We start from the raw sequence: 24,456 nt of genomic DNA on the forward strand, positions 1-24,456 counted from the left end.
GAGCTAGATGCTTTGTGAACTCTCTTGGAACAATGGATAGCCCAAACGGTAAAGGAGAGAATTGATAATGTGATCCAGATACACAAACCCTTAAGAACTTTTGAAATCTGGATGAGTAAGAATGTGATGATTCACATCTTTCAAATCTAAGGCTACTAAAAAATAGAAATGAGGGAGAAGGGGTAACAGGTTGTGAAGTGAAATCATTTTGAACTTAGGCACTATCACAAACTGATTTAGGAAAGAAAGATCCACAACTGGTCTCCAGGCATTTGATTTCTTTGGCACGAAAAACATTCTTGAATAAAATCCTTTTCCCAGTTGGGAAGAAGCAACCATTTCTATTACCTCAGAGAGAGAATGTGCCATGGTTCAGGAGGGAAGAGAAGGGTTTGGTCTTGTGGATGAGGAGGAATTCTCTGGGAAGGAGGAATTTCCTTGCATTGCCATCTGTATCCTAGCTGAAACAATACATTGCCAAAGAGAGAAATGGAGATTCACACTTTCTGGAAGGGGTAAAGGACTGCCAGAGTGGGGTGGGTGGAAGAAAAGGTCCCTTGAATAACTGTCCTTTGTTATATGGGATGCCTGCTTTATTTTTGGAACCTCCCTGCCATTGCTTTTTAATTGTCTGTTTTCTGGCATTCTGCCGACACTGTTTGTTTTGTTTTTTGCCAAAATTGGACAAGGGTGCAAAAAAATCCCTTAGAAAATTTAAAGAAGGGGGATAAAAATCTGAGAGATTTCCTGAAACAGCTTACCTCTCTTGTCATATTTTTGATAATCTCTGCAGCAGAGGGTCCAAAAACTATATCTCTATCCAAAGAAGAATTCAAAATCTAATTTTTACATAATCTGTGAGGTTCTGAGAATGCACTCAGGCAAATCTCTTCAATGCAATACCAATGGCCACAACCCTGACAGCATTATCTACAGAGTCAAGCAATGAGTAGCGACTTGAGGGGTGGAAGAAACTAATCCACACAAAGCAGATTTTTTTCATCAAACAAGGAAACTGCAGCTAAAACATTTCTTATAAGTTAACAGTTAATTAGAACAATCTTTTAATAGATGAGCCTGACAATTCAAAATTATAAAAATCAAATGTCCAGAAACATGCACCTTTTTTGTCTCCAAAAGCATCAATAGCTTTACCATCCTTGTCATAGGGAGAAGGATTAGAATTATCAAAATGTTTGGCAGAAGCTGTATTAACTAAGACTAAGCTGCTGGGTCAGGTGTGGGATTAGTGTATAAAAACTTGAAAAACTGAGTAACGTTACACTTTCTATCTGCTTTCTTACGTTCAGCAGGGTGGCTGTAAGGGAAACCACATGCTGTGTCAAACACATCCTGCAATGCTGAAATCACTGTGGGAAGAGTGAAGCTTCTGGGAATTCCAGTTATAACAACTCATAGTATTTTCTTAGAGGCTGAGAAACCTCAGTGTTCTCCCACTGAAAACAATGGTACATTCTGGAAAAAGTCTCAGAGAAAGAAAATCCCTCACAAGGAGATTCATTTACTATACTCTCCCCTGAATCTGAATCAGAAATCTGACTAGAAAAGCCTACATCTTTCCCTTCACATTCCCATGCAGACTCAAAATCTTGAACCTCTTCAGGGAAAGAGGAATCGCTGTTTCTTTTACTAGAAACCATCCTATAAGAAGGGGCAATAGTATGTTCAAGACCCCGAGATAAGCCTAATAAATTACTCCTATCCAGAGAAACTGGCACAAGAGGTTAAATGTTTAGTTTTCTGTTGCTTTTAGATAGGAAAATTGGTCTAAACAGTCCTAGTATTGCCAGAAACAGCTTCCCCAGGGATGAGCACAACATTCTAAGTAAGCAAAGGCACATTTTCTACCCCTTCTCCCATGACTAACATGAGTGACTCTCCCTTGCCCAGTGAGGGGATTCCCACCATCTGCAGAGGACATCAATAATACCCCATCCATAGTGACTATATGGAAAACACCACAGGGATCTGGAGAAAAAAGATGAGCGATCTGAGGAACCAGCTTTGGCCACAGCAGAGTCATCCATCTGCAGCTGAGGCAAATTATTAGCTTGCTGGATGGCAAAGGCCACTTAGCTAACGTTTTTTTTTTTTTGTGGCTGTAGGAAGGTATGACCAAGAGACTGACATTTTGTTCCAAGGTGAAGCCAAAAATGGTGCTTGTTTTTCAGGGAAGCTTAGCAGCAGTAGTTGGTAAAACAGGAAAGGTGCATAAAAGTCACTTTTCCACGCACAAAAAAGCAAAAGCATTTTAAACACTTTTCCTAGACCCAAAAAGTAAAATACACACAGTTTCTCCACCGAAAAAATAGGTTCCAATAACGTTGAATTAGAAAAGTAAAAAGTGAGTTTCCTTTTAAAAGTACATAAAAGTAATGTGACAGTCAAAAAAACTTAATTTTCTGTAACTTTATAATACTTATTTTGCTCATAAAAGTAGTTCAAACAACTAAAAACTTAAGTGGAAGTTCTGGAAGTTCTTTTCCCCCAAAGGGAAAATATCTGCCCAACAATGGAAAAGTGCTAGTCTACCACAGATCCTCGAAAGCCCACAGAGAAGTGCTCTCTTAGGTATCAGGAAAGCCCTGAAGGACATGGCACTCAAACTTGTCTTTTAGTCAGCTCAGCTCAGCTCAAGCTGTCTAAGATTTTGGGAACATAGAAGCTGCCCAGAAGCTTTGAAACCTGGCCAGCTGTTGTATACTATGCAGAATATAACCCACATTGCTTAGGTTAATGAAGCAGTGATCTATAAGGAGAACATCCAGGTTTCTGTAACCTCACAAATGCTGCTGTATTTGAGGATTTGGGAGTCCTGAGGTTCTGTCACTGATGTTGGTATTGGCTTCAGTATTAACAAGCCCAATGTTTACAATGGAAGACTTTCTGTGAGGGATGGTTGTAATGGGGATTGTTGCTGATTATCTTTGTGCTATTTGCTCTTAGGCAAGGGTAGGTGCAGGCTGCATTGAATGTTACCTAAAAGGAGTAAAAGTATGAAGAGTGTGGCATGGGTTTCCCTGATTTGAAGAAGTCTGTTTGAGATGGTGATGGATGTTAGTTGCTTTCTTTTCTAGCATGCAAAGATGAATGAGAAATTTGATGGGAGTAAACAGAAATATTGAGATGTGTGAGTAATGTCTGAGAGAGCCTTGGGGTGAATGATGTTAAAGGACAGGTATTGTTTGCAGTGCTTTTCGACATTCTGAGAAGGTGTGGTTGAGGGTATGACACTGGCAGCCCAGCTATCTGGAATTTTGTAAATAATCATACTTCATTTGTGAATATCAATATGATTCATATGCTTGTCTTACAAATATAAGAGAACTATATGTTATGTGTATAGTAAACTACTGGTACAGAAGTGTGTGTTGAACAGGGTTTGTACAGTACTGAGCTTCAAGAATGTAACTACAGCATACCCTGCTGGAACATAGAAGATTAACTTACAAAACTTCAAGAAAATAAGTTGAAATTAAGTGCTTTACTATGTGCTATAAAAGTTAGTCAATGCAGCAAGGCTACAGGATGTCTAGAGCTAGAAGTTTTCTGTTGTCTGAAAAGAAAAGTAATTACTAAATTTAAAATGTAAAGTGTTTGATTGCTTTATGACTTCCTAACAACTACACAGTTCTGAGCAAACATCTGAGAGATATGTATTTTTAACACAGAGATGTTAAAATTGTTAGTTTCTGTCTTAGCCTGGGAACTGAAGTCAGGTGATAGAGTGATGTCATCCAAGCTAACCCAGCAGTTGTTGTTGTTGTTGTTGTGTCTTTCGGCTTATCCTGATTAGGGGTTGCCACAGTGGAACTCTGGTCTGCTAATGCTTGGTAGTGGATTTTTATGTGCCGAGCTACCAGCCCTAACGCACAACCTTCAATGAAGGCACGCCCATTCACGCATGCCTCCACACAGAAGACGCTCTAGCTGAGAATCGAACAGGACAACGTCTTGCTGTGAGGCGACAACGCTACCGCAGCACCACTACCGCATCAGTAATGTTTGATATTAATTTAAGAACTCTCTCAGAGAGAGAGAGAGACTAGGCATTTTTTATTTTGTTTTGGACCTAGAAACATCTTCTCAGCACATCTGCCTACATGTTGTGTGTAAGTAAGACTTAGGGCATATAACTCTTAGATAAAGATAGGAATATAGTAAAGATTAGTTTAGATGTTTTCTGTATTTATGTGAGACTGTCCTGCAATGTTGTTTTAAAATATTTCCTGTGAGGTTGAACTCTGAAGTAACTGTGTTTGTTTATTGGGTATTGTCTTGTTCTTTTATTGTTTATTATTAAATATATTTAAACCTATCTTTGCGGCTGATATTTGCGAGACATATTCAAGCTCTTAGAATACTTGCATATGTATTTGGTGACATTGTACAGGCCACTCCTGAATAGCCTTCCAAGTCTTGGTCAAAACTACCATTTGAATTAATAGTAACATTACACAGTATGATTGGACACCCTTTGTAAGGGCCTTAATAGTAGCTGATAAGTAGGGGATGGTGGCAGTGATAACTACCTTATATTCTGGGTAGAAGGGGGCATAGCTAGTAAACCTGTGCCAGCCTTCCCCAGGTGCGTGTGTCTGTGTTTGTATATAAATCAAATCTCAAACTATGTGTGTGTCATCTACCTGGGCAGGGACATGAAGCACTGGTTGGACAGAGAGGGTGCTGGAGGTCTTGGCTTGACCCCTCAGCTGAGATCTTAACCCTATAGCTGTGCCAGTGGGGAGTCTTATTGGGGATCTGGGGAAAGAGGGAGAAACCAGCCTCAGACTGACTGTGATCTCTGTGTGCTCTTAAGGGAAATTGCACTTTACTATGTGTGTACTTGTCATCCTCACATTGTGTACGCCCCTCACTGTTGCCAGTGGTGAGGCGTGAGGCTCCTTGATTACTGGGCCAGTGCAGGGTTGTCATAGAGGGCATGGTGGAGGTTTGCTGCAGATATTGAGGTGACCTGTCCTGAAAAGGGTAAAGTAGCAGTTCTCTTATTGTGCTAGATCTAAAGAGAATTATTGCTGTGATATTAGGCTGTTTACTGAATTTCTAGCTGCCCAGCAATGAAAGAGGAGGAAAATAAATCAAGGGAGAGAAGCACATCATATTAGAAACAGCTAAGAATTTCAAATGCAAAACATGTAGTTGTTTTAGACAGAAAACACACACTTGGCTGACTCAAGGCACTTTATGAATATTGGCATATTGCTTACCAGAGTTATGTATAGTCTTAAGATATCAAAGGAAGATTCCTGACAATAATACCACCTGATCAAGCTCTATTGAATAAAGTGCAAATAGTTATAAAGCAACTACTCTTTAACAGTTGACTAACTGTAGCTAAAAAATTGCATTCACAAATTCAAGGATTAAGATGGTAACTAATATCTCTAGTTCTCATTAGAAGCAGTGTTTGAGATATGATCACTACCTTCCAGTGCACTTAAAAGGTACTGACATAAAGGGATGCTGTCAATAGACCAAATTAAATGCATTTCACTGAGAGGAAGGACTTGAGATGTTTAAAATGTAAGGCACACATCCAAGTGTTAACCTACTGTAAAGGACCACAGAACTCATGCATCTATTATTTTGCAAACATTGTGAAAAAGGGTATGGAACAGCAGAATGCAATACAAAGGCATTGCATAGTGTTTCATTCTTCCAAAAATGGTGCAGAAATAATATACAACAACACAAAATCATAATAAGGCACTATATGTGATACCTTGAAATTCCTTATAACCAGAATCAACAAGTTAACAAAAAGTTATTTTTGCAGGGAGGCAGGTCCTTCTGCACCCTTTGACATGGAGACCCTTACTTCACACACCAACTCTCTTAAAATAATGCCTTTAAAGTTACATCAACTTGGAGGAAGTATATTTATAAATCAGGCCAGCATACTCAAGTCTCTGAAACTCAAATAATCAGAAAAGCATTTGTCTGCTAGTATCTAAGATGTGAGCAGCTGTAAAATGAGTATGTGAAAGACAGGCTTAACAGGAATAGAGTGCAGCTTCACTAAGGAAATCTGAGTATTGTGATGCAGGAAGTACACATGACAGCTGCTAAGTAAACTTACAGTGATTGCAGAATTAAACAAATATCTAAAGGATGGCAAAAATGCTTCTGCAAAGATACTTAGCACTTTGACATATATAAACAAGAGCCCCTCATATTTTGTTATCCATCTGTAAACAAACAGACACAAGAGCCAGAAACAATGGTCATTACTGGGAAGGGCTGTGCTAAATATCTCAGAAAGTTGCTGACCCACATGCACTGACTGTAAAAATAGCCAGGCTACATGTTATAGGAGCCAGTGAGGCCCTCTTTAATGGTACATTCTTAAAGACAAGTTTAGTACAGACTAATCATAATTAATGGGCACATTTTAGTATCCTCTTTACAGCTGCACTTCACCCTTAATCACAAAAAGGTTTTCTGCATTACTGTATATCACTGCCCACATCTAATTTTCCTTTAAGGACATTATGTAGCATAACAAAGGTAGGACACACAGACCTGTATATTTTTTCTTTACTAGTGAGGCATTTATAAAATAAAAAAGTTATGTTTTTTACCCAAAGTAAACAACAGCAACACATAAAATGCATAGCAGTTTGATCCCCAAGTATTTCTGGCAGTGTATTGGGGAGAAAGCTTTTATGCATTTTATTCTGTTACTGTTTTTGATTTTGTGTCAGAAGCAAAACATTTTTACTTTATTTTAAGAATATCCCACTTGAAAAGAAAGAAACTGCAGTACCTAGAGTTTTAACGATTTTTTTGATCTGGGACATGGGATCTGAATTGCCCAGACATTGGAAGGCATTATTAAATTTAATTATATTGGCTGCCAAAAAAAAAAAAAAAATACTAGAAAATGGAAAATGAAATCTAAACCAAATGTATCTGACTTAGTGAATATTGTAAAAAAATAAGAGACCCGGAAATTGGATCTTTAGAAAAGGTAAGGAAGAAATTACATATAAGTAAATTGAATTTGCTGGATCGATATATGCAAAATAATGTTTAGAAGGAGGAGTAAGCTTTAAAGGAAGGCAGGAATTGAACAATTTATGCAATGTTGGACTAATGTATAATACATGTAAATGAAAAAAAAATGTTAATTTGATTTGTTCTATTTTCTATAAATGTATGCAAGCCTATGACTTAAGTGATAATTTAATAAATGTGACCATGTTTAAAAAGAAAATGCATATCAGGTTGTCCACTGATGGAGAGGGAGAGGATCCACATGGACTAGTGGTGATGAAAGTCTGTGTGACATCTTGGGAATGGAAGGGCCACCTGGGTTGGAGCTGCAGTCATTTGTCAATTTTCTTAGGGAAGTAGACACATGGTTTTCCTGGAAATGAGGTGCCTGAAAGCAGTTACAGAAGTAATGGGGTTTATAAAGTTAAAAGGGTCTTATGTAAGAGTGCATCAATCAAATGAATGTGTGATGGCCCTCTGTGCAGCCCACTGCATGTTGTGCTCTCAAATCACTATTCAGGACACATCGGAATACTGATAGGGCATAACATTAAAATAATCATCACTATTCTACTGAAGGGGGAAAAAAAGATCTTGCTTCTCTCTGAATCTTACTTCTGTGGAGGAACAAATCAGAAGGCAAACAGGATAAATCATCAGAAAAGGTGAGTAAGAACCCCAGATTGAGGAAGGAAGGTAAAAAGAACACATGACATATACATTAGGCATTTTTATGACGATTGTGGAAAAAAAAATAAGCTGTTGGTAAAGATGCCACCAGGAGGCAGAGGAACTGACAGACTACGAGTGTGAAGCAGTCTTTATCTGATAGCATAGACTATGTTAGATGACTGCATCTCTATACATTAAAGAGTTTGTCACCAAGTGCTGTGAAAACCTTATGAGGTCACACCTTCAAAGGAAAAACCCATTTCTTGTCAGTAAAAATTAATCTCCAGTTCTTCACACAGAAAAACCCTTTGTAGGGCAACTACCTCTGTGTAACAGCCTAAATATTTCAGTCTCATCACATAAGAGCTACCTTGTTTGGGCTAGGACAGGATGGGATTGCCAACTAGCCTTCCTTTAGAGTACTGCCTTATGCTGCCCAACATCCTTCATGGACCTTCTCTGTAATTGTGATGCTTGACAGTTTAGCTCAGGGGTTTTGCTAACAAGCTTCTTCCTGTAGTCCTGAGTTTTGAGTCCCTTATTTTCCACCTGCAAACTGTGTGACTCTGAAGTGCGTCTAGAGAGCTTAACTTAAATGAATAAAATAAGCACACAAGTGAAATAAAACATTTGTGCACAAGCTGACTGCAGGACAATATAGGTAAAGCTCTTCTGCTTAAACCAATGTACGTGATGGGCATTTAAATGATCATTTACCGTGCATGTCAATAGAGGGATCTGAAATATTTTGGGTTGGGTGAAGGGTTGGAAGCACGGGATATCTGTGTAAGGGCTGGATGTAACAATTAAGTAAAATCCATGTGCTCTGATCTTTTATCAGTTTGTTCACATCATTATGTGGGATTATAAGTCCTGAATGAATTACAAGTGGTTGAAAAAAGTTGCATCTTTAGCTGTATTTGTAAATACTATGTTTGAAATGATGTCTACATAAAACAATGGAAAACATGCCTTACATCAACATATAGCAGAAACCCAAGCAGCATCAAATGGTTTTAAAGTGACTTCAGTCTTCAGCTTCAAATACTATTAGAACAAAATCTGACTATCCTTTACAAGTGGGAAACTTTATTGGTAGCTAGACATTCCTAAGCTACCAGATGTGCAGTAGTGCACAAGTAGCCAAAAGACAAATTCCTCAAGCAGGGTCGCTGCAGTTGGGGCTTTACTCTTACACTAAGGTGCATTGGCCTCAGAGATTATTACAATAAGTCTGGTGGTACAGGGGTCAAATCCTCATGCACTGGGTGTCCCCCCCCCATCAAAAAACAAAATACTCTTTTTGTATATTAATCACAACTCATCTTGAACATTTTGTCTCATTTAGGATAACTTTCACTTATTCCATTTTCTACTAATTGCCTAAGATTCAGCTCTATTATATGTGGCATGTTTGAAGTTAAGGCATTGGTCACAGAAAAATGTTGTTTAAATAAAAGCAGTCACAGACTTCCCATCAAAGTCCAATCTACCTCTGCTTTCAAAAGTCTGGTATTTGAGGACATAAAGAGATTACTTGGGAAATATATACTTTAATTTTGGTCCAAACTAACCAAAAAATTGCATGATCTGTAGCTACATGACTGGCACAAGGGAGGAAAACCTTGACTGTCTCCCAGACAGCTGAAATTCTATTTCTTACACAGAGTAGCCAGCATTCATGGGGCAGATTTGTGGATACGAGTGCTGGAGTAGCCAGATTGGTGATGAATAGAAGTAAGTGATTGGCCTTATACTGAGGGCCACAAAAATACATAATAAAATGAATCATTTGTAAACTTGTAACTTTTACATGGATGCAGGTAGCACTTGCCTGCAGTGCTGGTATCGTATACTGACATTAGATCTAAGTGTCAGTGAGACTTTACGGTTAGAATCACCTAGCAACAGGCATGGCATAGCATTTCAGCAATGGCAACTATGTTAGTAAAAACAGCAGATCAAGACATGTTCCTCAGCATGACTATAGATGTAAAAAAAACTGCAGAATTCAGCTCATTCCAGCTCTCAGACTTATTCAGTTCTGTAATGCAGTTTATTAGGTGATTACACACTGATGGCATCTAATCCTAGTAGTGCTGATTATTTATTTGGGGTCTGCTTACCTCTTTCTTGCTGCTTGCGGTTCTCAATGATGCCAGGTGTGTCAACAAAGGTCACTCGCTCTAGAAGTTTGTGAGGGACTTCAATGCCAATCAGTTTCTCCAAAAAGTTCTGTCCAAACTTCTCAAGAGGTGAAAAAGAGCGAGAACTGTCAGCTGCCATGACAATGCCCTCAATGGTACGCACCTTCTCGCCATGCATGATGACTGTGAATTCTGATGTGGTTGGTTCTGCCCCTGCATACATCAGAATGAAAGAGACTGGGTGAAGAAGTCAAGGCATCAACAACTTTAGCAACTTAACTACATAACACAGACAGCTCTCTATGCATGAACAACATCTGCATTCATGGTTGGAAGTTCTCAAGGGACAGTAACCACTTGATATGTTATTCTTGTAGTCATAGGCTACAAAATGCAGTTGCAACAGTTACTGGAATGCATAGATTTTTAATATTTCATGCTAATGAGAATATTTGTAAAATAATTTTTCTAAGTACTGTGATTGGTTTAAAAAGTTATTCAGTATTCCTTTCAAATACGTTTAATAGAAATTGCAAACTTTTGAAAAAGAAAGTTATGTACTTACCATAATTCTGGGTCCTTTCATGCTGGCCAATCCATTATAACTGATAGGCACCAAGCTGCTTATTGCATCCGATCTGGTCCAGCTAAAGCTCAAGTCTCAAGCTCCTTTAAGATTTTCCCTCCCACAATCTTCCCCGTGCAGCAAATCTCCTCAGACTGAATTTGAGGAATAACTGCAGAGGGTATGCAATATATAGGGATACAGGAGAAACAAGGAGAAGAGCTGCAGGAGCTACCTGAAATCCTGGGTGCAAAGATATCCTTAAGGACTATAGCTCCAAAGGAAACTTTGGATTTGGAGATTATATCCAATTTATAATGCTTGCAGTGGTGTGCTGTGTAGACCAAGCTGCTACAGAGCAAATTTCTCCCATAGTGGAACTTCTGAAAAAGGCTGATGAAGCAGCAAGTCATCTAGTGGTATGAGTCTTTGACTGGACTGGTAAGGATTTATTCTGAAATTAACACATGAAAACAATATAATGAGATGCAGTTAGAACGAGGTCACTTTAGATACATTTTGCCCTAATTTGCCAGTTGCAAAGGAGATGAAAGTACAGCTGTGTAATGAAACTTACCATAACTGTAAATATTCAACTAGATCACTGTTACAGTAGCCTAAGCTATATGGGTTATATCCTGGAGAGGATATAATGGCTGGCCAGCTTACAAAGCTTTAGGGTGCATTCCATCCACCCAGATGTATGAAGGCTCAAGCAGACAATGGAGGAAGTCAGTGGTCTGGGTGTCAAGCCCTTCAGAGCTTTTATGTCAAATAGGAAGGGAGGTTAGAGTCCTAAAACAGGTCAGTGCTAGGTATATAAACATCAATGTCCCCATCCTGGCTAATAAAATGATACAAAAAATTATTTATTTATTATTATTTTATTTTATTTTGCATTTGTTTACTGGGAATGTCCAACTGGACACATGTCCTTTTTCAGCAGAGACCCGGAGAGAAAAGTTCCACTAAACAGAACTACATACATAAAATACAGAAAAATACAGAGAATACATTCAATACAAAATGATAAACCCTTATAATAATTTAAAAAAAATACCCAAAAGTTCAGTTTTGGGGAGTTAGGAATTTTCTCTTTACAATCAATATAAGGTATGTATTGTATAACTACAGGCAGACAACTCATAAAAATACATGTGATTTAGAGTATATTCAGAGATTATCCGGGTCTTTTCTATTAGTAAATCCTCCGGGGAAGAGATTGTAGTAAGTCAGCAGCTGAGTTGTTAGAGCTGAGAATAAGGGTACGGGTAGTGGGTAGGATTAGTACAGGAACATAGCCAAGTATTAGTTAGGTAAGAGAATAAGGGTACGGGTAGTGGGTAGGATTAGTACAGGAACATAGCCAAGTATTAGTTAGGTAAGAGAATAAGGGTACGGGTAGTGGATAGGAGTTAGTCAGGATTAGTACACAAACACAGCCAAGTATTAGTTAGGTAAGAGAATAAGGGTACGAGTAGTGGATAGGAGTTAGTCAGGATTAGTACACAAACATAGCCAAGTATTAGTTAGGTAAGAGAATAAGGGTATGAGTAGTGGATAGGAGTTAGTCAGGATTAGTACACAAACACAGCCAAGTATTAGTTAGGTAAGAGAATAAGGGTATGAGTAGTGGATAGGAGTTAGTCAGGATTAGTACACAAACACAGCCAAGTATTAGTTAGGTAAGAGAATAAGGGTATGAGTAGTGGATAGGAGTTAGTCAGGATTAGTACACAAACATAGCCAAGTATTAGTTAGGTAAGAGAATAAGGGTACGGGTAGTGGATAGGAGTTAGTCAGGATTAGTACACAAACATAGCCAAGTATTAGGTAAGTTTTTAGGTTATATTTGAACTGGGCCAAGGAAGAATTAGATGATATGTGGGAGGGCAGCGTATTCCATATTTCTGAGGTGAGGTTAGGGAAGAGGGAATCACCTATTGTGTTTCTGGATTTAGTTACCTCAAGAAGAAATTTGTTGTTGGAGCAAAGAGACCTGTTGCTAGAATAAGGGAGTAATAGATTTTGCAGTGCAGGGGGTTTCTCTGGCTGGTATAGGATTTTATGGGCTATGGTTAGTTGATTGTATAGCAGGAGGTGTGGAAGTTCCAGCCATTTTAAGTTATTTTAGAGCAGTACAATGGAGAGACCTATAAGGAGAGTCTGTGTTAGCTATTTTGTTATAACAGAATTCAAGTTTGGCTAATTCAGTCTTCGGCTGGTGAGAATTGGAGAGGCATACAGTAGTGTAGATAGGAAACTTATGTGTGCAATGGTAGACTTAGTGTATTTATTAAGAAACTGTTCCTTTCTATATAGAACTCCCAGTTTTTTGTGTACTTTTTTATGGTCTAGGAGATGTGTATATCACATTTCATACTATTATCTAGCTGTACATCTAACAGTTTGATGTGAGTAACAGGGGAGATTGTAGAATTATTCCTGGGCAGGATAGTGAATGAGGGGTTGGGAGCTCCAGATCTTGTAGGCATGAAAAGCAGGAATTTTGTTTTATTTGGGTTTAGAATCAGTTGGGATTTGGTGAGCCATGCCTCAACAGAGAAAAAGGATTCTTGAGTTAGTGCATGTAGTTCTTGTATGGAAGAAGACGCATGTATAAGTGTGTAGTCAACAGAGTATTATATTACTGAGGCATGAGGGGCAGAGGAGAGGAGGCTGTTTGTAAATAGAAAGAACAGCAGAGGTCCTAGGATGAAGCCTTGGGGAACTCCTAGAGTTACTGGGAGAAGAGGGGAGTGGTTCTGCTGCCATTGTACTGCTTGCCGCCAATTGTACAAGTAACTTTTGAACCAAGCAATGGTGGAGTTACTGAGATTTAAGTCAGAGAGAACACATTCACTGTGTGATACCATGTCAAAAGCTTTGGAGAGATCAAGAAATATGGTGGATATATATTTAGAATTGTTTCTATGGTGATTTATTGTGTTAGTAAAAGACATTAGAGAAGTGGTAGTACTGTGGAAGGGGCAGAAGCCATGTTGTGTGTTGGATAGGAGACTGTGGGTGAGGAGGTGGTCCATTATTTGATAATGAATACATCTTTCTAGTATTTTAGAGAGTGGGGAAAGAATGGCAATGGGACGGTAGCTGGTTAGCTCAGAAGAGTCCCTTCCTTCTGGGCAGCTTTCTAAATTGCAGGGATGCGATTTTCCAAAATAGACCTGTTGATAAGTATAGATACAGGGCTGAAATGAAAAGGTGTTATTGTTCTCACAAAAGTGGAGTGATTTCGTGGAAGGGGTGGGAGTCTGTGGGCTAGCTAAGGTTAGGATGGATTCTGTAAAGAATTTATTGAATTGAGTTGGAATGTCATCTGTGGTGCTTGATGTAGTTGGATGGGGTATGCTAGATTTACCTGGAAGACGTATGTTATTAATGGCAGACCAGAACTTTTGTGGATTGTTTTGGTGCTTTGTTTGTATGTTGTGGTAGTAGCTGATTTTGTCTTTTTGACTGCTTTTTTGGCTTTGTTTCTAAGCTCTACGTAGTTTTTTTTTTGTGATACGAGTTCTATTTTTATGCCATTGTTCCCAGGCTTTATCTCTTGTTTTAAGGAAAGACTGGGTTTCTTTAGTTAGCCATGGAGGAATGATAGCTTTGGTTCTGACTGTTCTGGGAGGAGCATGTGAGTTCAGGATGTCTAAGAAGATTGAGTTGGAATATTTGACTGCTTCATCTAGATTGAGTTGTTTGAGTGGAGTCCAGTTACAACTTTTTAAGGTGGATATAAAGTTGCTGGGTTAAAGTTTTTTGTCACTAATTAGGCGGTAGGTGGTCTGTTTAGTATAATGAGCAGGGTCTCTTAGTATAAAGGTTGGCAGATGGTCACTCAGGCTGTCTGGGAGGCAGCCAGAGCGTGAGATGTGCTCTGGTCTATTTGTTAAAATCCAGTCAAGTATTGATTGCCTTTTGGATTTTTTATCTATTCTTGTAGGAGAAGGGATGGCTTGTGGAAATCTGTGGAGGTTGATATAATTAGTGGGGTTAGTAGAGCTGCAGGTGAGCCAATCAATGTTGAAATCACCCATGATGATTGTTTCCTGAGGAAGTGTAATGGCAGACCAGTGTAAGTTTTCTAATGTGGCTATATTGTTTCTGGGTGGTAGGTAGCATCCAATTATGTTAACTACTTTTTTGGAGTTTAGTTTTAGCTTGGTAAGTATTACTTCAGCATTGTCAAAGGTGTAATGACAAAATAAAGGGAGATGGAGGCAGGGTATGATAGCTGCACCAGTGATCTAGTCAAACATGCACTAAGTAAAGCTTACTTACATAATTGTACTCTGCTCATCATTAGATTACTACTGCAGGAATCTAAGCTATATGGAAAGAATACCAAAGCTTTGAAAGTTTTGGAGGAGGAAGAATGATGTTACATGCACCACAGGAGAGTGGTCCTAGCAAAGCCTGCCCTACACCTGGAAAAGCTGTCTAGTTGCTAGTGCTTTGTGAAATTACGCACAGAAGGCCAAACTGCTGTCTCTAGACTATTTCTAGAATCAACCCCTTTGTAAAAAGTCACTGAAGAAGCCAAGACTTTACTAGAATATGACTTGACCCTGACTGGCATTGACTTGTTATGGTTGGAATAACAAAAGGAGACAGCATGGTACATCCACTCAGGAATTGTTTGCCTTGACACTGATTGTCTTTTTTTCTTACGCTCATAAGAAATGAATAATGGATCAGAATTTCTGAACATTTTAGTTTTGTCAAGATAGTATATAAATTGTATGTGGACATCAAGAGTATGAAGAAACGTTTCTCCCTCGTTTTTAGGTTTTGGAAAGAAGACAGGGAGATGGAATGGCTTGTCTCAAAGTAAACTCTGATACCACTTTAGGCATAAATGAAGGATTTGTTCTCAAATAAACCCTGTCTTTGAGGCAAATTTGACAGGGCTGACCCACAGTAAGAGTTTGCAGCTCAGACTCCCTGCTTGAAGAAGTCAAGGCATTCAGGAACACTGTTTTTCATGTTAACAACCACAAATTAGCCTGATGAGCTGGTTCAAATGGAGCAAGGGTTGTTTTTTTTCAAAATAAAACTAAGATCCTATGTGGACAGGAATGCAGAACCCATTTTAAAAGCAGCAAGACATGAGAGTACAATGATTGAGGAAGGATACATGGGTGGACATGCTGAAATGGCCAAAAATGAAATCTTCATAGAGGAATAAGAAAGCCCAGTGGATAATAACTCACACACAAAAACAAGGGTCTTGGTTCTTAATGTGTCACCAGCTAGAAACTCTTTTCCATTTGCTAATATATGATTTCCTAGCAGCAGGTTTATTTGTCTCCTTCAATACCTGCTGCTTGTCTTCAGAAAATAGGTGCCTAAAAGGTATTAAAATTCTATCATCCAGGCAGTCATTTGAAGTTGTTTCAGGTTGGGGTATATCAAACAACCCCTGTTTTGTGTGAGCAGGTCCATTCTGTGAGGAAGCTTGTGGTAATTGCCCTTGGCCATTTCCAAAAGAAAGGAGAGCCACTGTTGCCTGGGCCAGAAGGGAGTCACTACAATGATCTTAGGAAAGTGCTTCTGAATCTTCAGAATGACCCTGGATATCACTGAAAAGGATGGAAGACATACAATACAAGAATATTCCTGTCCAAATAAATGAGAATATATTTTTTCAGGCCTGCTTGCAAAGAATTCTGAAGCAGAATCTTTCCAGTTGTTTGTTGTGAATGGAGGTAAAAAGATGTATCTGAGGAGCTCCACACTGCTGGATCAAATTCATGAAGGTCTGTCCTGGTCTTTTTCAGTTTGCCTGCCACAAAGTTTAGCTCTGACAGAACATAAGAAGCTTGTAGAGTGAGCTTGCTTCAGATTGTTATATCTCAGGCTAAGTGGCTAATCTGCACATAGGGTATCTTATAGAACTCCGTGTTTATGTACCACATCCCTGTAATGATGTCTGTAGCCACTTCTAGTGGTCCTGGGGACCACAGATAAATGACAGAGTTGAGTGCATGTATTACTGCCAATATCTCTTTGATATTTGTGTGTTTTGGTCTGTCTTTGTTGTTCTACCCTCAAAGACACAGCCCCCCAAACAAATTCTGAGGCATCTGTTGTTACAGACTGTATTGGAGTTGAAAGGGAGAATGGGAGACACGGATTCAGATAAATCTTGTCTTGCCACTAAAGAAGTTCCCTTTAACCAAATCCCAAAACTGGAATTTGAAATGTCAACGGGTGTTGATGTTGGGACCATACATATTTTAGGTACCATTGAATCTTTCTCATGTGGAGTCTGATTAGAGGAATCATGAGCATCATAAATCCTGAGAAATTCCCTTGATGAAGTCCTCGACTGAGTGGAAAAACTCAGGAACAGATCTAGATATAAATGTATATTTTCTTTTCCGGAGAAAAGCTCTTTGAATGGATGAATCCATGAGACACCCCAGGAATACTATTCTGTGGGATGGAATTAGGCAAGGTTTTTGAATGTTCTCCTGGAAACCCAGGCTGCAAAGGAGAGCTCTTATCCAAGTAACAGATTCCTGCCACTTTGAAAAGGACTTTGCAAAGATAAGCAAGTTGTCTAAACAAAGAAAAACGTGAATATCTTGCAGTCTGCAATAGGCTGTTACTGGAACAAGATACTTTGTAAACACCCTTGGAACAGTAGATAACCCCAACTGTAATGCAGAGAACTGAAAGTGTAATCTAGACACAGAAAATCTTAAAAAACACTTGAAATCTGTGGCTATTGGAATGTGATGATAAGCATCTTTTAAATCTAGAGTTGCCAAAAATTAAAAGAAGAAATAAAAAGTAAGAGGTTGTGAAGATATAGTATTTTGAACTTTGGAACTTTCACAAGCTAGTTGAGAAAGAAAAGATCTAGGACTGGGCTCCATGAAACTTCTTCATTCAGTACTGGAAACATCCTCGAATAAAAACCTTTTCCTGCAAGAGAGAGGGTAAGTTCTATTACACCTTGAACAAGTAGATGCTGAATGACAGGAAAAAATAAGATGTTTGATCTGGTGGATGAGGTGGAATCCCATGAAAAGGAGTTAGGGATCCTCACTGCCATATGTACTCTTCATGAATAACCTTCAGAACCCATTTGAGATTATTTGTTGTCAAAGAAAGTAATGGAGAACCACACTTTGAGGAAGAATTAAAGGGTTGCCAAGGTGGGAGGCAGGTACATTGTATACATAGTTATTTCGATTTGTTTGACTGTCCTTATTTCTGTGAGGCTCCACCTTTTTTTAAAGCCTCTTTGCCATTGATTTTTGACCACTTGCTTATCCGACGTTTGTTGAGACTGATTATTTTGCTTTTTATAAAAGGATCTTGAATTGAAATCTTTAACAAACTTGGAGAAGAAAGGCTGAAAAAATCTGAGCCATCCCTTGAATCAGTTTTCCTCTCTCATCATATTTTTAAGGACCTCAGCAGCAGATGTTCCAAATACAGTCTTCTTATCATGGGGAGAACTTCAAACTAATTTTGAGACTGCAACCATGCAAATCTCATAACAGACCCAGCAGCTGCTGCTCTGGCAAAGGCATCAACTGAGTCATAAGACCACTTTAAAGAATGTTTGATTACTTGAGAAACAGAAGCAATAACAGCATTTTAGAGATGATTTATCCTCAGATAAAGAAAAAGTGACAGTTACGTTCCTCAAATTCCCAAAAGAAGCAAACAAAAACTTTAACGTGTGAATCTGACAATTAAGAATTCTGAAAATATGAGTGGCAGAAGAATACACTCTCTCCCTAAATCTTTCAAAAACTTTCCCATCCTTGTCCGAGGAAGAGGAATGGGTATTAACTAAATGTTTAGCTGCAGAAGGATTTAACAAGGAAATCACTGCAGGGACAGATCTGGGATTAAAATATAGGTATTTGTAAGACTGAGGAACCTTCTACAGTCCACCTGTCTTTTTTAAAGGGCTGCAGGCTGGTTGTCAGGTATGTTGTTGGCTGTAATAAAAATATCCTCCGGATGTGGTAGAAGAGGATAGACAGCAATACTTTGAGGAAATTCCAAATGTAATAAAGCATAATATTTTTTCAAAGAAACTAGAATGTCATACTGTTCCCACTGGAAACACTAACTCACTTTAGAGATGGTTTCAGAAGGGCAGAATTCTTCATATGAAAAAATCAGAAGAAATACTCTCCTCATGATCAGAATATGTTGCCTGAAGAGAAATAACTGAATTTGTTCCCTTCAATTCCATTCTGTGTTCATCACACAGGGAATCTTCAGAAACAGAAAAAAAAATCTAAACAAATGTGGAAGGATTTTCCCTGAAGGGAACTTATCTGTTCAATAATGCAGAAATGCTAGCCAACCAGTGATCCTTGGAAACCAGCAAGAAGAGTTGTCTTCTGAGGCAGGAAAGCAGTGAAGGGCTTGGCTCCCAGAATGATTACTGTCTCCCTTGTCTACTCGAGCCATCAATGGTCTGGCTGTATGGAAGGTGCTCTAAAGCTCTGCATGCTGGCTGGCCATTACATCTTGTGCAGGATATAACCTCTACAGCTTAAGCAACTGTAGCAGTGATCTAATAATGAATGTCAATTGCATACTTTTCCTAAAGAATTTTGTCTTGTGTGGCTAGACTCTCAGCTGTTTGTCAACATCTAGGGTGTGAATAATGCACTCTTTGTGAGACTGGTTTGGAAAGAAAACTGGCAAATGAACAAAGTGGTTTACATTGTTTTCTAAAGCAATTTTAGAGATAAATGAAGGATTGGTTTAGAGAGAGATTCTCTGTCTTTATGGAATTTGTGGAGGGCAAGAACATAAGGTTTGTAATTCTGAAATTCTTCTTGCAGAAGTAATTGATACAAACAACAGAGTTTTCTAAGACAGGAAGTTTTGCTGTGCTAAAGGTGTCTCAAAGGGACATTTTATCAAGGTTTCTAAGGGAAAACTGAGGTACCAAGGTGGTACCAGGCCCTTTATTTGAAGGCGTAGAAGAAATGTCCCTTGTAAAAAAACGCATGCATAATTTCTGTGAGGTATTGAAATGAGTCAATGGCATTACACAGTTGGATATGGATGCCAGTTATATTTTGATTGCTGAGTAACTCAAACCTGCATCAAAAAAGTTCGAAAGAAACTGAAGGATTTCAGGAATGTAAGCAGAAAATGGATCATTACCTTGATTGGTTGGTCATGCAGAGAAGCATTTCCATTTGCTTGTGTATACTCTATGAGTGGATTCTTTTTTAAGAAACAGAAGGTATGCAAATGACACTCCTTGATCATTAAGAGAACTGCAGAAACAGAGCCATAAGGGGATCTGGAAGCCATCAGTGCTTCGTCAGATGAGGCATGAGCAAAGAAAACCAAATGTACTGTAGCCAGCATGGAACAATAAGGATCACCCTGGCTTTGCATGGTGCTGCTTTATGTAAAAAAATGGACATCAGGAGAAAAGAGAGAAAGGCACAGAGAACTCAAGTTAGTCACTAAACAACTAGAGCATCTCTCAGGGACTGTCTCTCCAAATAGATTAGGTTAAAAGAGCTGCTGCATTTGAGACTGCTGCAAGGCTGGCCTCAGCAGCTGAATATCTGCTAAGCTGCTGCTGGATTGAGAGAACATTCATAGGGCATCAAGGTAGATTTGCTGAGCCTGTACACAAGGCAGTTGACTCTTTTCAAAATGTGTAGTCTAGAAAGTGATGCAAAGCAATTGCCCAATGCCAAACCATCATGGCTTTCCAGTAAAGAGGATAGGCTCTAGTTCCTCCTTACTTGTTTAAATACCACCCAACAGTCAAGTTGTCTGTTTGAATGGCTATCTCTCCTGTTGGCAGAAGATGCTGAATTACCATAGTCTTAGGATGACTGCTCTCATCTTCAGGATACTGATGTGAAGATTGGCCTCTGTTTGATTCCTAGTTACGTGAACCATCTTCACCTCAAAGTGCCCTCCCCCCTCAAAAAGGAAGCATCAGTGGTGATTGCCACCCCAGGAGTAGTAAAAAAATACAGTTGTGTAAGTAAACATTCTATTACAATAGGTGTTCTAATAGATCACTGTTGGAGAATCCTAAGTTATTTGCATACCATCCCTTGCCTACCCGCCAGCTTTTCAAAGTTTAAGGATGCCCTTCACATACTCTGTCAGAAGCATGAGCAAAGTTCCATATATAAAGACAGAGTGCCAAAATCAACACAGGTTTTTTGCTCCAATAAAGGAGGCAATAACCTTGAAACGGAAAAACTAGAGCTAAGAAACATAATGCAACAGCAAGTATATACACAAGGGTATATGCATTGACACCCTGACAATACAGAAAAAATGCTAAAAGTAAAGGGGCTATAGGGAGGATATGGCTACTCTAACAGTGATCTATTTTATTAGAACATTTGCTGTTATGGTAAGATTACTTACACAATTGTACTATGTTCAACATTTGATGATTGTTGCAGTAGCCTAAGCTATTTGGGAAGATTACCATAGCTTAGAAATTAAAAAGAGAGGAGGAAGTAAATTAAGAATCCAGGTGCCCCTAGAGAATAGTCCTAGCAAAGCCTGTTCTGGCCCTGGAAAAGGAAGGCATTTTGTATTGCTTTTGTAAACGTACATTCAGAGGACCAAGTTGCCATCTCTGGAATACTTTCAGAGTGCATCCCTTTCTGGAAAGCCTCAAAAGAAACCAAAGCCCTAGTGGAATTGGTCCTAACTCTGCCTGGAATTGGCTTGCTATGGTGAGATTATCAAAAAAAAAAAAAACAGAATGAGGCATTAACCTAAAAATTGTTTGATACTGGTTGTCCTTTTCTTACACTTTCACAGGAGACAAACAGCTGGTCATCTTTCCTAAATCACATAGTTTTGTCTAAGTAGTATCTGAGCTGCCCGTGAATATCCAGTGTATGAAAACTTTTTTCTCTTTTGTTTTGTGTTTCCGGAAAAAAAGACAAGGAGACTGGCTGAAGGTAAACTCTGAGATCACTTTGGGCACAAAAGAAGTAGTTCTTCTCAAAGAAACCCTGTCTTTATAGAAAATGAATTAGGGTTGACTCACCATAAGAGGTTGTAACTCAGATACTCTTCCAGTAGGCTTTTCATGGATAAAGTTAAGATTCCAAGGAGGAGTCACCTGTTTTCTAGCTGGATAAATATGTAAAGATTCCTTTTCAGAAACTGCTTGATTTGAGAACAGGCAGAAAAAGGGAGGGGGATCAAAGGGTAGACACGCAGAAATGTCTGACAAATGAACCTTCATGGATAAGTATGAAAGGCCAGAGGACAGCAATTCACAAAAATAATCATAAACTAGAGGCAGCCAGGCCTTAGAAGTGCCCTGGTTCTTAGAATAGCACCAACTAGAACATTTTGTCCCCTTACACATATATGATTTCCTAGTAGAAGATATTGTAGCATTCTTCAATACCTGCTGCATGTCCACAGAGAAAGGGTGCTTAAAAGTTATCAAAATTCTATCATTCAAGCAGTCAATGGAATATTTTTTATGTTGGGGTTTATCAAACAACCCTTGCATTGTGTGTGTGTAAATCCAGTCTGTGGGGAAGGCTGTGGCAACTGCTCTTGGCCTTGGCCAGTTTCAAAAGAAGGGAGAACCATTACTACATGAGCCAAAAGAGAATAACAACCACAGTCTTTGGGGAGCTTTTTTGGATCTTAAGAAGATCACTGGGTATCAGTGGAAAGGGCGGAAAAACATACAGGAACATTCTCCACAAGAGAAGGCTTCTGTTTTTCAGGCTTGCTAGCAAGGAATCCTGGAGCAAAATTTCTTTAATTGATTATTCTGAGAGAAGACAAATAGATCTACTTGAGGTGTTCCTTACATTTGGATCAATTCTTGGAAGATCCCAGGATGAAGTATAAATTTGTGGGGGTCTGTCCTAGCCCTGTTTAGCTTTTCTGCTATAAAGTTTTGCTCTGATGGAATGTCTGAAGCCTGAAGAGTCAAAATGAGCTGAGTTGCTGCTTCCCAGGCTATCATAGCAAGTCTGCAAAGGGGTAAGAAATGGTACCTCTGTTTGTTACATACTGTGGTGGTGTCTGTGAAAATTTATAACAGTTCTGGAGATGAGAGATTTTTTAGGGCTTTTCAAGGCATGTATTACTGCCATCATCTATATGACATCTATGTGCTTTTGCCTGTTGAGTTTGGTCCGTAGAACCTGTACTTTCACACCTTTGGAAACCATTCCACATGCCATATCTGAAGCATCTGTTGTGACAGACTGATGAGGAGTGAGGAAAGGAAAATGGGAAAAACTGATTGTGGGAAAACTGATTTATCAACCATAGAATCTCCCTCCCTAAAAAACCTCAATATAGGGATCCAAAAAGATAAAGGGTACAGATGCTGAGTGTAGACTGTCCTGAGGTACCACTGTATTTTTTCTCATGTAAAGTCTGGCCATGGGAATCATAAGAATCATAGAAGCCATGTACTCAAGAATCCTGAGAAATTCCCTGGTAGATACCTGGTTTTGATTTGAAAAACTCAGGAAGAACTTTTGGAATATCTCTACTTTGCCTGGAGAAATAAAGGTCATCCCAGGGTAGACTTTAACTGAAATTCAACGAAAACAATTTTGTGAGAAGTTTACAGGTGAGCGCCACTTAACGTCCTTCCACATGATGTCCGACTGCATTTACATCTGTAATGCACTAAGCACACATAAATGTGGTTGTACATTGTGCAGAAGGACGTGAAGCAAAGCACAATGTAAAGAATATGATGTTTGCTTAATGTCAGTGCTGCTTAATGTTCTATGGGATAAAACCTATCCTGGACCATTAAGAGGCACAAATCAGTACTTGAAAACCTAGACTGAGTAGAAGATACTCAACACTTACTAAGGACTCTTGACAGCTGGAAAACAAGTTTGCAAATATAAGACAATCATTCAAGTATGGAAAAATGTGAACTCTTTGAAGTCTGCAATAAGCAGTTATTGGAGAAAGGCACTTTGTAAACAACCTTAAAGCGGCAGATAGTCCAAAGGGTAAGACAGAGAACTGATAATGTAAGCCAGATACAGAAAAGTCTTAATAATTGTCTGAAATGCTTGACAACAGAAATGTGATTGTAAGCATCTTTTAAGTATAGCTTTACCATTAAAGCTAGTAAGGGGATAAGTGGCAACAGGTTCAGAAGGGATAACATTTTGAACTCTGGGACCTTGATAAAAAGATTGAGAAAGGAAAGGTCTAGCACATGCCTCCAAACCCCTACTTTCTTTGTTACCAGAACAATCTTTGCATAAAACCCTTTGCTCTTCTGCCAGTCAGGCACTGGCTCTATGACTCTCTGAGATAACATTTGTTCTATAACTGGAGGAAACAGAGATAAATGTTTTATGGAGGAATCACCTGGAAGGGCAGGAGAGACTCCCATTGCCAAGTGTACCACTGTTGAATAACTTTGAGAATCTATCTGTCTCAAACATTCTGTTGTCACATAGGATGATGTAGAGCTCAGGGAGAGGGAAACATTGCCAGATTCGAGGGTGGAGGATGGGAAGAGGGGGGCCCTGAAGTGGCTAATAATCATTCTAGACATTTTAGACTGTTGTTGATTTTGAGAGGCTTTTCCTTTCTTTTAGAGACAGCTTGACATTGTTTATTAAAAGTTTTGTTTTGCGCCACCTTGCTGTTTGAATTGCTTTTGAAAAAGAAAGCTCATGTGGAAGGAAATTTTTTACTTGCCTTAAAAAAGTAAGATTGGAAGATTTAGGTCACTCCTTTGAATCAACTTTCCCTCTCAACAAATCTGTTAAGAACCTACCTCAGCAGCAGAAGGGCCAAAGAGACCTTCCTTGTCCAGAGGGAATTTAAAAATCTTAGTTTTCACATCTTGAAGAAGATTTCTGATAATGAAGCTAATCAAATGTTCTCATGAATGACTCAGAAGCAGCAGCTTTGGATGCATGTTTAATTAAATGGAAAACAGACATCAAAGAGGCAGTCAAAGAATTTTTCACCTCGGAAACAGGAATATTAACTGTTAACTTTTTTTCCTGTTCCTAAAAG

The 24,456-nt window shown here is 38.9% G+C and overlaps 1 protein-coding gene across 2 annotated transcripts in view; it reads right to left on the reverse strand.

Moving 5' to 3' along the window:
* SRL (sarcalumenin) overlaps nucleotides 1-24,456 on the reverse strand; it is a 432,041-nt gene that overhangs the window by 25,067 nt on the left and 382,518 nt on the right. For both annotated transcript variants that reach the window (XM_044089336.1, XM_044089335.1), the window contains one exon: nucleotides 9,837-10,070. In XM_044089336.1, the coding sequence (XP_043945271.1) occupies nucleotides 9,837-10,070 (234 nt within the window). The remainder of the gene's footprint in view (nucleotides 1-9,836; nucleotides 10,071-24,456) is intronic.

The sequence above is a fragment of the Protopterus annectens genome, chromosome 12.part0 (genome assembly GCF_019279795.1).
Source record: "Protopterus annectens isolate FY-2018-M chromosome 12.part0, PAN1.0, whole genome shotgun sequence".
Lineage (NCBI taxonomy): Eukaryota > Metazoa > Chordata > Ceratodontiformes > Protopteridae > Protopterus > Protopterus annectens.